Consider the following 12,970-nt stretch of genomic DNA (forward strand, 5'->3'; position numbering starts at 1 on the left):
GGTCGCAGCCCTCCAAGCTGATCCCCGAGATTGGTTCTTGGTCTTCCGCGTCCCAGACACTCATGGTGGCGTGTGACACTTCGATAGAATCATCCGCGTGGACTACTTCGACTTCATCTCCATCCATTGAATTAGACATTGGTGCATTGTAGAAGGGATACAGTAATTGGCGTGAATCCAATATCTCCCAAGCAGAACGGTGTATGAACCCTTTCTGTTGACCACAAAAAATGATGTAGGGACAGTTTTACCCCCTACCGTCAGTTCGACGCTGAGAACTCCTTGTGCTTCTGATGTTTGTCCATTGAAGTCACTTAGCGTGATATTGGTCTTAATTAAGTCCCCAGCAGAATGCCCCAACTTGCGCAGTACTGCGTATGGCATTATATTGACTGCTGCTCCTGTATCGACTAGCATCCTACTGACGGGTTGGCCGTTAATGTACCCTTTGAGATATAACGCTTTCAACTACCTGTAATTCTTTTCTCGGGGCTTCTCGAATATAACTGGCCGTGGACCCAGGTCAAGTTGAGCCACTAGTACCTCCTCACGGCCTGGTGCATGGAATTCTGCAGGGAGAACAAACACCATATGTGCGTCAGCCGATGTGTTCACATCGGCTTTCGACTTCTTGGGCCGCCATACCTTCTTGGGAGTACTCTCTACTCGTTGAGGGTCGTAGACCTTTTCTGCCAAATCTGGCCGCGCTTTTCTTAATGTTTCCAAGTACTGGGCTTCGGCTTCTTCCAGGCTACGCAGCTGCTGTATCCTCCGCTTCTGGGACCGGTTGAGCCCATCAGGGCACCAGCGTGGCCGGTGATATCTGTCCTCTTCATCCTCATAATTGCCCCCTGCGCGTGATGTCTCGACTTGTTCATGACGAGGCCATTCTGGTCCCAAACGCTGAAAGACTGAAGTGCTTCTTGTATCTTGCTTCTGAAAGTTGCATTCTGGACAATCTTCAAGCGTGGCTAATCTTTTCATACCAGAATCCCAACAGTATATGAAGAAAGGGCAATGCCAATGATCCCGTGTATCTTCTCGCCTTCTGAGGCGTTTCCCAGTGCGTCGCTCATACTCTTCTTCTTCAGTTTCATGTTGGAGACGCTGCTGATACTGGTACTGGTATTTTCTTAGGAGATGAGAGGAAACTGGTCGTTGATTCCTAACATGCCTGACCTGTTCCTCGGTGATATAGTCCCTTTCTTCTTTTTGGGGCCGATCGCGGGAATCGGCCTCTTGCCTCCTTGAATGTGAACGTGATGTATGTCCTGCCATATTGATACCAAGCGTGAAATCCAGTTGTCGACGCGTTGATCGGTCGTACCCTTCCACCATATTTACATTTGGAAACGGCTGAGTATCAACCTTCATGGCGTATTGCCCTAAGATTAATCGGCCTTGCTCAATGGCCGATTGTATTTGTCGCCGGAGTTCTTTGCAGTCGCCAGTACTATGGGTGAAGGAATTGTGCCACTTGCAGTATACCCTCCCCTGAAGCTCCTGAGCTGTCGGGACCTTGAAACCTTCAGGGAACTTTAATTGCTTCTCTTTCAGGAGCAAGTCAAATATCTGTTCAACTTTGTTCACATCAAAATCGAATCCTTTTAAAGGACCCTGCTGCTTCACCCACTTGAAGGACACGGGTTTTGCTCCCCGAGCCCACTCCACGACTGCGATTTCTTGGTCGTCTTCAGAGTCTTCAGAATCTTCAGCATCAACCATTACCACTTGGCGCTTGAATTTGTCTTGGTACAACTCTGGATGGTGTTGCTCGTATACCGTCATCTTTTGTACCAGATGCGCCAAAGAGTTGAACTCCAGCTGGAAAACCAAATCCTTGACTGGTTTTACCAACCCCAAGATTGCTAATTCAACAGCTTCTTTCTCTGAAATTCGAATCGAGTAGCATCGATTCTTGACTTCCCTAAAACGCTGGATGTATTCTGCCACTGTTTCTCCTTGTTTCTGGTGGATCTGTGCCAAATCAGCAATCCCAGCTTCTGTAGCTTCTGAATGATATTGAATATGGAACTGTTCCTCCAGCTGCTTCCAAGTGCGGATAGAATCAGGACCCAATGATGTGTACCATTCAAAAGCTGGTCCTGTGAGAGACTGCGAGAAGAACCTTACTCGCAATGGATCTGAAACCGAAATCATCCCCAATTGCGCTAGATATCGGCTTATATGTTCTATGGAGCTGGATCCTTCTGCTCCGTTGAACTTAGTGAACTCAGGTAGCCGATACTTAGGTGGCAGAGGAATCAAGTCGAAGTCACTTGGATATGGCTTGGCGTAGCCGATCACTCGCCTTCTTGGGAGGATGCCAAATTGATCCCTCAAAATAACACTGATTTGATCTACAGAATGAATTCCTGGGGCCGAGTGCGTACCTTCCTGACTCGGCCTCATTGCGTAAGCATCCAGCCATGCTTGTTTGTCGGCATCGACTACGGGTGTTCCTCCAGCTGCTCTTTGCGGAAGTTGCACTGGGTGACCACCATCTGGTATATATGCACAAATATATCCATGCGGCACCTCTTTGGGGGGTTCGCTGAAAAATTGGTGATCAGCAGGATCACCTCCCACCTTGTATATGACATATGCTGGAGAATTCTGTTGCTCCGGGGCAGCAAATGCATAAGGCAATGGCGGCCTGGCTTGAGAAGGCAACTCCCCTCTGTGACTTCCTAAAGCAGGTCCTGTTGGGGAGTACTGGTGCTTCATAATCTTCTGCACCACGCGCAGCGCAACACGCTCAAGTGTATTCACCAGACTCTCAGAATGGCGATGCAACGAGTGAGCCACCATATAATTGACCTCCTGACGGAGAGCCCGAGTACGTTCTTCTATAGGGGTAGATAGATCCACTTCATTGGGAGCCCCTTCAGATGAAAACCCCTTCCATCTGATGCCATGGTGACGAGTCCTCTCAAACGAGCCGAGGAGATCGGCTTCAAAAGCAGCCTTTATTTCATCATACTTCTGCTTATGCTCTTCAGACAACTCCTCATAAGTGATCGGGATCTCACTCGGCATCTTGTCAATGGAAGTTGATGAAGCCGAAGAAAATGATGTAGTCGACTGCAGTTGATGTAGTCGAAGTAGTCGCTGAAGTAGTCGATGTAGTTGACGCAGTAGTTAATGTAGTCGATGTAGTCGATACGTCAACGCAGTTGTCGATGTTGGTCCCACCGGGCGTGCCAGAATCTGTTGTCGGTCAAAACCCACCGGCGAGCAGCGACAGGCAACACGAGGAGCCGGGAGGCTTCCGGGACTGCTGGTGGGCCCCGGTCCCTCGGTCAACGGCCCAAGAGTCCAGCACACGCCCTGGCTTGGTGAAGTGCTAGGCGTGCCACCTGACCTATACCTGATCAGAAAAGTGTAGAAGTCGTTCGTCAGCTATCTTCCTGCATGCACAGACATGTTTAAACATTAGTCCGAGCCATGATCGGCTCTTACAATGACTCCCGTGGTCAGCCAAAGAAGCCGACGGAGTCATTGTACTTGATCAGACCTGTCCTCGTGCCAGGCTGGACCTTTGGGTACTCTACCAGAATCGGCTAGAAGAAGCCGACTGCTATGCTCAACAGATCGGATCTACTAAACATATGATTGTTTGCACGAATCCGACAAGAAAAGGTGAAAACATGCTCTGCAATTACCAAATTAATCTAACCTGCAACGATAAAGCTTTCACTACATAACCGGAACATCCTACGAGCGATTAAGCCTAACAAACATGAAAGATTACCATACACTAACCTAAAACGAGGCCTAAAAACCAACTAACAAGTTGATCCCCGGAACGATCCCTCGTCAAATTATCATAAGGCACCAAACATGCAGCCGGAACATTCAACCCGTTTGAAGGGCCTAATCATGCAGATATTAAACCAATTCTTTATAAGACAAAGAACTACCATAACAGATTGGATCTACTAGTTAATAACAGAGCAAGACGCTACCCCCGCGCCCGAGATCGGACACAAGGACAGCTCAACGATTACAAGCAGCAAACAAAATATGATTTACTATCCGAACCACTGCAGCATCATAATCATTTAAGATAACTAGTGCTACTCGCCATCAAAAACGCTTCAGTACGAGCAACACAAGGATAAACAGATAAACGCAACACTGCCCCGACCATGCAGGGCATGATCGGAGCAGCATGTCGATTACCTGGAGAAGAGCCCTTGAAAGGGGTGGCGATGCGCCAAGAGTTTGTTTGTAGATGATTGATTGTCTTTATTGATTCTCACGATACATATTTATAGTCCGAAGACTTTGATCTTAACTAACCCTAGCTGATTATGATTCACTCTCTAACTCACTATATTTAAACTATTCTTAGATACACGGCCATCCTGGCCCTTGACATGTTTGTACAGAGGCCGGTTCGCAGACCATTACGATGATTCTCTTCAGCCCATGTTGCTCTCGGCCCATCCTTTGGCCCAGCCAAATTATGGTGATAACAGCCGGCGAGGGCGGGAAGGAGGGGGGCGCGGTGGAGGCCGGTGAGCTCCGAAGACGGCCAGTAATGGCGGTGGGGGCGGCGGTGGCACTGAGGCGACGTCATGCAGAGTGGTCGGTGGCGCGTAGCGGGGAGGGGCGGCCTGGGGATGTGCGGCGCAGGAGGGGTGGCCAATGGCGAGGCGCCGCGCGGCGGCCGGCTCTGCTCCGCTGTGGCTCTCAGGGGCAAGCGCGAGCGCCGAGGCGGGCAAGGGGGCACGACGCGCGCAGAGGAGGGGCCGAGGTGGGCAGCGCAAGTGGAGGCCGCAAGTGGGGGGGTGGTGGTGGCCGGGCGCTCGGCGTCGAGCTCTGCTCAGCGTCGTGCTGCGCGTGCAAGGAAATGAGAGAAGGAGAAGGAAAAATAAAAGAAAAAGAGAAAAGGAGAAAAAGGAAAAAGGGAAAAGAAAAACAGGGAAAAAGGAAAGGAGGGGGCGCGTCGGCGGAATTCGCGGCGACGGTCGCGAGCGCGGGGTCGAGCACGCGGCACGGCACGTGGGTTGAGGAAAAGAGAAAGGATGGTGGTTAATTTTGGATGTCGGACGGCGAAACGACAGGAAGTGTTTTGGGAGATTAGGAGATCGGACGGTAAAAGATTTAGGAACGATTTGAGCTCGACAACGAAAAAGTTTTGAAAATTATTTTTAGCGAGTGATTTGTACTGTAATTTAAATAAGATAAAAACGCGGGCGTCACAACTTGCGGGCGCGGTCGCTGCCGATGCGTGCCGCAGCGATGGCGTCCCAGGCCTCCTTGGCAGTCTCCTTCTGTGTGAGCGAGAACTGCATCTCGGGCGGGACTGCAGCAATGAGGGCATCCATCGCCCGTCGATCCTCGTCGAAGTCGACGTCGCCGTAGTAGACCGCCTCCCACAAGTGCCACACCTGGACCCTGATCCTCATGATCGCGGCCCACTCGACATAGTTGGTCTTGGTGAGGGTAGGCCACCCACCGTCCCTGACGATGGCCTAGACCCCGTAAAGGCCTTGGCGCCGGTCTGGGGAGAGGAGTCGCGCCGCCTGTGAGGGGCGCGCTCTCCGTCGAGCCTGCCGTGTCGTCGGTCACGGGCCATCTCAGCCTCCAGTTGAGCAACCCTCTCCCGCAACCGCTGAGCCTCCAACGCGCGGCCATCAGGTGCGCCTCCGCCCGGAGCGCCGCCGCCGTGCGCGCATCCGGGGGCACCGCCGCCATGCTGGCCTCCTCCGGGAGCGCCGCTATAGGTGTGCTCGGCTGCCCGCCGCGCCGCACGCTCTCGAGATGCATCCATGGCCAGCAGCTCGAGGTCTGCGTCGGCGTTGTCGTCAGCACAGACAGAGCTGCTGGCATTGCTGCGCAGAGCATCAGCCTCTGCTGCCGCCGCACGTGCTGCAGCCGCCGCTGTTTCCGCCTCCACCTCCGCTTTGGCTGCAGCCAGCTCTGCTGCTGCCAGCCTCGCGCTCCTCCACTGCAGCGAGTTCGGCCTCCTGCTGGCGCCGCACGTTCGAGGCGACCGAGTGCCAAGAGTGTCCTGCGGACATGGCGCGCTGCGGGGGGGGGGGGCGGCTGCTGTGTGTGGAGTGGATCCTCCATCAGACAAGTTGCTGCTTGTCTGTACAGAGGAAGGGGGTTGAGCAAGAGCAGCCGGAACTGCTGCTGCTGCCGCTTCTGCTGCCGGCAGGGGCTGCTGCGAGGCTATGGAAGGGGATGAGCAGGAGATGCTTAGGCTACAGGATAGTATGGCCCTGATCCCACTTGTTAGTAGCAGAATTTTCACTCTCATTGAGAGTGAAGATGACACTAGGAGTTGGGAATTTTTTCTGAGTTTACTTCTCAAACTCTACCACAATGCCATACCCTCTAGGGGGTTGGGGATACATATTTATAGGCTGCTAGCCACCTAAGAATATACTAGTTGCTAGTCTAAGATGCCAAACTAGATGCTATCCTAGATGCTGTCCTAAAAACAGTCAAGATGCTGTTGTCCTAGCTGCTCTGAAACTACTGTCCTAGCTGCTCTAAAGCAGTCCAAGATGCTGAGAAATGCTGAGAGAAACACCCTGCCCACAAAGACGAGACTTATTCCCATCAACCAGAGTGGTCATGGTCCTTGTGCTTGCACGTGTGTATATCCATATTTCGCTTTTGGCATGTTCTACGCTTCTACATTGAAAAGGATTAATCAACTTGGTTTTTTTTAAGTAAATCATGAATCAGTGATCAGCATTTTAACTTGAAACTTAAAGAATTGCTTTATAACAGCCAAAATTTGAGGTTTAAGCAAATGGAAATTATCTTAAACATGGTTATGAGTATCTGTGACTTGACTTTTCAGTACCTTTCTCTAAATTTTCGAATGCAAATGGAATGCTCATGTTTTTCTTGTATACTAGCAAAATATCAAGTATTCTGATCACCAGGAATGCCAAAATCCAATATCTGATAATCCATCTCCGTTATATCAAAAGGTGTGGAGCTCTCATACTGTGCTTCCCACATGTAGACAACTCCAGAAGTGAGAAACTGTCGATGAAATATGCAAAAATAAACCAACACTTGCAGTTGCACAGCTCCACATACAATCTAATTGAGCGGGAAGTTATAACTCTGAATGCTACAACAGTTTAGACATCAAGCGAATTACTTGATCTACTCCACTAGGCATTGGATATTAACAAAAGTCGGTCTAGATTGGGCCAAATAGACTACGATCACCTTGTTCTTTACATGTGTGCTACAGTTGCAGGGAGGGGGGGGGGGGGGGGGAGGGGGGCGGGGGACAACTGTACCCCGCAGATATTAGAGAGAACTCCTCCGATTTTTCTAGAATGAATCAGGTCATGCAGCGCCTCGAGCTGGCAATGTATCTCAGCGTGACTTGCGCTTTAGTTCAGGTGCCTTCTGGGAGATGTCAATGGAAACATGCGGAAGGGCTTTGCCTCCTCCTGGGCTGTGCAGGCTAACCGAGCTGACAGAGAGCTGGTGGAAGACTGATGGGCTCAAGGATCTGTAGAGCTAAACATGACCCCAGCAGAGGCGAGTTCCGGCAGGTCTTGGTTGGATATGCTGAAACCACTCAGTTGCTCGGATACTATCTTGAATGCCTTATCTAGTATCGTGTCAATGTACTTCTGGTTTGCCTCCATTCGGATCTGCATATGCTTCTGGACCTGGTAAATGCAAAACACAGTAACAAGACATTACTATATTTACTAGTTTCAAATTAAACTAGAAAACACCCAAGCATAAGAAAACTACTATGAATTCTGAATGTCACGGCAATCAGAACAACAAATATACAACTCAACTTATGAAGCAAAACAAGTATTTAGTGAATTACTATCTCATTATTATTAAATGTGCTAAGGCCACCATTCAATTCAAGAAAACACGAGAGAGTTGGAACTCATAGTTACCTCCACTTGTTCATGCAATCTTCGTTGCACTTCCATTTGTGCTCTCAGGGCTTCTTTAAGTTCTTGACTCCTATACAAAAGTAATAGTACCATCAAATTTCTCTTGAGCTCACAAGCAACATAAAACTCCTAAAGTCCACATCATGGGAAAATAAGTATAAACAATTTTACTAGCTATGTGCTGATGCAGCTTACTCTTTCACATCTGGAGTAGAACCTCTAGGAGACAAATTTGTTCCACTTTGAGCCTCCATAAGGTAAGAAGCTGCATTTGTGAGGGAAGGCCACATATGTAATTATGGATCTGACATAACTTTAAAATTCTGGCTGACAGTAATAATAATTATGCACATGGCTCATGAGCTCATATGCAAACAATTTCAAACAACCTTTTAGTGCTAAGGTTGAAATTTGATAAAAAGATATGGAATTAATTGAACAATAAAGATGTGAAAATTGTGATTGAGGGGAGAGAGCGCAAGAAAAAGAATAGGGAACTAATAATTCTGTGGCTCAGACTCAAAACTTTGAGTTATGGAGGAACCATTTTCCAACGAACCCGTAACATGAATAATACGATCATGATTCATGACAACAACAGAAACACAGTGCAGACAGGCAAAACTATGTTTGAGAGACCATACCACTCAAATCCGGGGTAACATGAGTCATCAACAGGATGTGTTTGAAGTTCTAAAATATCACACAAAGGAAATGGTTTACAGTTTAATTACAGAAATGGGATGTACATTAATCCATTATTCTGTTCAATGAACATTGAAAACTTTAATCCCATGATCAAGATAAGCTAGAAACCAAATAATCCACTGAATCTCCACACTCTGGTTCAAAGACTATTTTTTATCTGTTGACAACCACCAGTTTGATTTCCATATTTGACATAAATATCCAATATAACTCAATCAGAGCAACATCAGATTAGGTGCTTGCTCTAAGAAGTAAATCTCTGAGAACCTGTTCTAAACACTTTCAAAAAAATTTCACTAGTCATAAATTAGATGTAGATATATTTTAAAGAAATTAGCTTTTGGAAAAAATAAAGGAAAAAAGGTAGAGGATAATACTACTGCGTCCTTGAAATCTCAAAGTGAAATGGGTCAGATTTCGTCAGATTTTCCATTTTTGCTTTTGCTCCATCATGAATTCTCTTCCACATTTATCCCCTAGTTGTTAGTTGTCCACAAATAGTGAGAATGATCACCTCACCACCTCCTCCAGGACCGGTAGACACCAGAGAAGAAATGTCACAATGCACCACATTTACAGCTTCAAATTGTGCATTGAGTGGCATAAGCTTGATGGAGAACCAGACTGACATGGTACAGGGGCTGACAGTGCACCGCATTCCATAATGGAGCTCTACTGGGCGTAATGGCAAAGCAGATGACACAGTTTAGGCAAGGTAGGAGTGGAGTGTTGGCCCAAATGGATTTTTCATTAACTCATAGAGGCCCAAAGGGCAGTCTTGATACATATATAGACTCCAAACAGCATATTCCCTAGAATATGCTACAAGACTCTTAAGACACCTTACTGGACATTTAAGACACCTTAACACACCGATACCTAGAATATGCTATAGCATGACACAAAGACTTAATAGAAAGTGGTGCTTTAACATGGGCACCAGCCTTCTATCAGTTCTCCCCCTAAGTCTTGTGCGTGACGCCCAAGTCTTGTGGAGTCTTCTAAGGGATCTTGATCATCCCAATCCTGGACCGCAGCTCCTGAAACTTGACTCTCCCAAGGGATTTGGCGTGGAAGTCAGCAAGCTGGTCCTGCGTGCTGATGTAGTTGGCCTTGACGCTCCCATCCTCCAAGCAGCCCCTTACGAAGTGATACTTCACCCTGATGTGCTTGCTGCGCTCATGGAAGACGGGTTTCTTCGCCAAGGCTAAAGCGACGTGCTGTCCACCCGGAGCTCCACTGCTTCGGCATCTCTACCAAGGAGATCACCAAGCAGTCGAGCCAGCCAGATCGCCTGCTTCGAAGCGGAAGTAGCGGCGATGTACTCTGCCGCACAGCTGGATAGAGCCACCACTTGTTGCTTGACCAACTGCCAACTGACAAGACACTTGCCGAGGAAGAACATCGTCCCGTTCGTGCTCTTGCTCATGTCAATGTCGCCGGCGTGGTCGCTGTCACTATAGCCAATGAAGTGTGTTGCGCAGGGACACCTCGGGTAGTGCAGGCCGTAGTCGAGGGTGCCCGCGACGTAGCAGATGATCCTCTTAACAGCTTGCAGATGCTACGCCGTCAGTCGCTACATGAACCAACTAATATAGCCGACGGCGAACGCCAAGTCCGGCCGTGTGTGGGTGAGATAGCGAAGGCTCCCCACAAGGCGCCGGTACTTCGTGGCGTCGACCTCCTCCACGGTGCTGTCGCAGCTCCGCTTCAGCCTCTCCTCCATCGGAGTGAGAGAGGGGTTGCAATCGGTGAGCCAACCTAGCTCAACGATGCGCTTAGCGTAGCCAGTCTGTCGAAGACTGATGCCAGAGTCGTCCTGGTGCACCTTGATCCCCAAGTAGAAGGAGAGGGGCCCCAGGTCGCTCATCTGGAAAGCGGCCTTCATCTCCTCCTTGAATGCCACGAACTCGTCGTCCTTGGCGCTGATGATCACAAGTCGTCGATGTAGACGCCCACTAGCAGGGCATTGCCGCCCCTACCCCGCCGGTAGACGGCCGCTTCGTGCGGGCTTTGCACGAACCCCATGGTCTTCAAGGTGGCGTCCAACTTGGCGTTCCATGCCCGGGGTGCCTGCCGCAGGCCGTAGAGGGCCTTGCGGCAAAGCGAAGGACCTTGCCCTCCTTGCCAGGGATGACGAATCCCGGTGGCTGGTGGACGTAGATCTCCTTCAAGTCGCCGTTGAGGAAGGCAAACTTGACGTCCATGTGGTGGGCGCATCAGCCCACCTAGGCTGTCAGGCAAGGAGGAGACGCACGGACTCCATCCGTGCGACGGGTGCAAAGGCGGCGTCGAAGTCGGACTCCCTCCTGCTGCATGACCTGCGTGCAACCAATCAGGCCTTGGCTTGACGGACTGCACCGGCTTCATCTTCTTCAGCTTGAACCACCAACTTGAGGGTGGATCGCACGTTGGCTAGCAGGGAGATCCGCTAGCTCCCAAGTACGGTTCTTCTCAACGGTGTCCATCTCAAGCTGCATCGTGGTGCACCAGGCCGCGTCTCCCTCCACCTCAGCGAAGGAGTACGGCTCGCCGTCGTTGTGCGCTAGATGCAGCTCCACCTCCAAGGCGTGCGGTACAAGTTAGGCACCGGCTACTCGCCGAGGATGTCATCCACGGAGCGGTACCGCAGAGGCTCGCCGTCGTGGTACGCGTTGACGCGGTCCTCGTCGTTGGAGTGGCATGACGAACTCCACCGAGCGACGCTCGTCGCAGACCGAAGCTGGTGGTGCCGAGCCTGGAGAAGCAGGTGCTGGCGTAGGTGTACGGGCGCCGACGTAGACGTACGAGGCGTCGGTGTAGGAGAACGGGGCATGGCCGCCGGTGTCCGTGGAGGAGAGCTCATCGGAGCTCGTGCCGATCCCAAAGCTAGGGCAGGCACCCTTGGTGAGGGAGCGCTGCTACTCCCCCAGCTCCCTCGAAGTGGTCGTACTCGATGATGAAGTCACTGATCGTCGAAGTCGAGCCGTCATCCACTACTTTGTCCCACACCCATCCTCGCCCCTTGTCGAAAACGACGTCCCGCGCGATGCGTACACGCTGTGTCACAGGACCGAGGATGCGGTAGGCCTTCAAGCCATCTGCGTAGCCGATGAAGACCCCTAGAGTCCTCATGCCGACGTGGCCAAGCTCCTTGACGAACGCAACGTAGCTGAAGACGCAGAGGTGGCTGACCGCTGGCGTGCGGTCGTGCCACACATCGTGTCTTGCTGTCGAGTGCCTTGGTAGGTGAGCGTTGAGCAGGTGAACGGCGGTCATCACCGCCTCACCCTAGTAGATTGTCGGCATCCCCCTCTGCTTGAGGAGGGCACGCGCAGTGGCCACCACCGTCTGGTTGCAGCACCCGACAACTCCGTTCTGCTGCCGAGTGTACGGCGCGGAGTAGTGGCGTTGGATGCCCTCGTCGGCGCAATACGCCGCGAACTCAGCCGCCGTTGTCTATGCGCAGCACACGGAGCTTGCGGCCACACTCCTCCGCAGCGGCTTGATGACGCTTGATGGCGTCCGAAGCAGCTGCCTTGGTGTCGAGGAGGATTGCCCACATGTAGCGGGAGACATCGTCAACGAGAAGGAAGTAGCGCCGGCCTCCAGGAGTAGCCAAGGAGTAGCCAATGTGACGGGACCGCAAAGGTCGCCGTGTACCAGCTCCAGCTTCTCCTTGGCGGAAGCTCACCTGGTGCAGGAAGGGCAACTGGCGCTGCTTCGTCAGCACACATGTATCGTAGAACTACTCCACGTTGTCGATGTGCGGCATTCCCCGCGCCATCCCCTTAGCACTGAGCTGCCTTAGAGCCTCAAAGTTGAGGTGCCCAAAGCGCTCGTGCCACCGCCACCTGTCGTCGTCGCGCCGAGCTACAAGGCAAAGGGGCTACGCCACCTCAGCGTGGAGGACGTAGAGGCGGTTTGCTCCCCCTGCTCATCTTGGCGAGAAGACGGTGACGAGTGTCCTAGATGCGAAGCAATCCGTGCTCGATCTCCACACATGACCCGTTCTCATCCAGCTATCCCAAGCTGATGATCGAGTTCCGCAGCGCTGGGATGTAGTAGACACCGGTGAGCACCGGTGCTCGCCGGTCTTTCTCGACGAAGACGATGGATCTAGCACCCTCAATATCCACGGCAGAGGCGTCCCCGAACTTGACGGAGCCTTTCACGATGAAGTCCAGGTCGGAGAAGTACTCGCGCCGCCTGGTCATGTGGTGGGTGGCACGGTGTCGAGGTACCATCCGTCGATCTTCTCGTCGCTCGAGCCCTTCCCGAGGAAGGCGTGAGCTCGTGGCTCGTCGAAGTGGAGGAGCGCGATGATGACCGGCACGGGACAGGAGTGTAGCTCGACGCTCCCGTGCATCAGGAAG

The 12,970-nt window shown here is 51.3% G+C and overlaps 1 protein-coding gene and 1 pseudogene across 1 annotated transcript; both read right to left on the reverse strand.

Moving 5' to 3' along the window:
• Positions 1-7,007: 7,007 nt before the first annotated feature.
• On the reverse strand, positions 7,008-8,239 carry LOC112897669 (annotated as a pseudogene).
• A 1,377-nt stretch (positions 8,240-9,616) lies between these two features.
• LOC112898180 lies at positions 9,617-10,822 on the reverse strand. Its single transcript, XM_025966557.1, has 4 exons — positions 10,710-10,822; positions 10,270-10,540; positions 9,997-10,176; positions 9,617-9,868 (listed from the first exon to the last, which is right to left on the reverse strand). Exons 1-4 carry the CDS (start codon positions 10,820-10,822, stop codon positions 9,617-9,619), a joined length of 816 nt encoding a protein of 271 aa, XP_025822342.1.
• Positions 10,823-12,970: the final 2,148 nt, after the last annotated feature.

This window comes from Panicum hallii, chromosome 6 (genome assembly GCF_002211085.1).
Source record: "Panicum hallii strain FIL2 chromosome 6, PHallii_v3.1, whole genome shotgun sequence".
Lineage (NCBI taxonomy): Eukaryota > Viridiplantae > Streptophyta > Magnoliopsida > Poales > Poaceae > Panicum > Panicum hallii.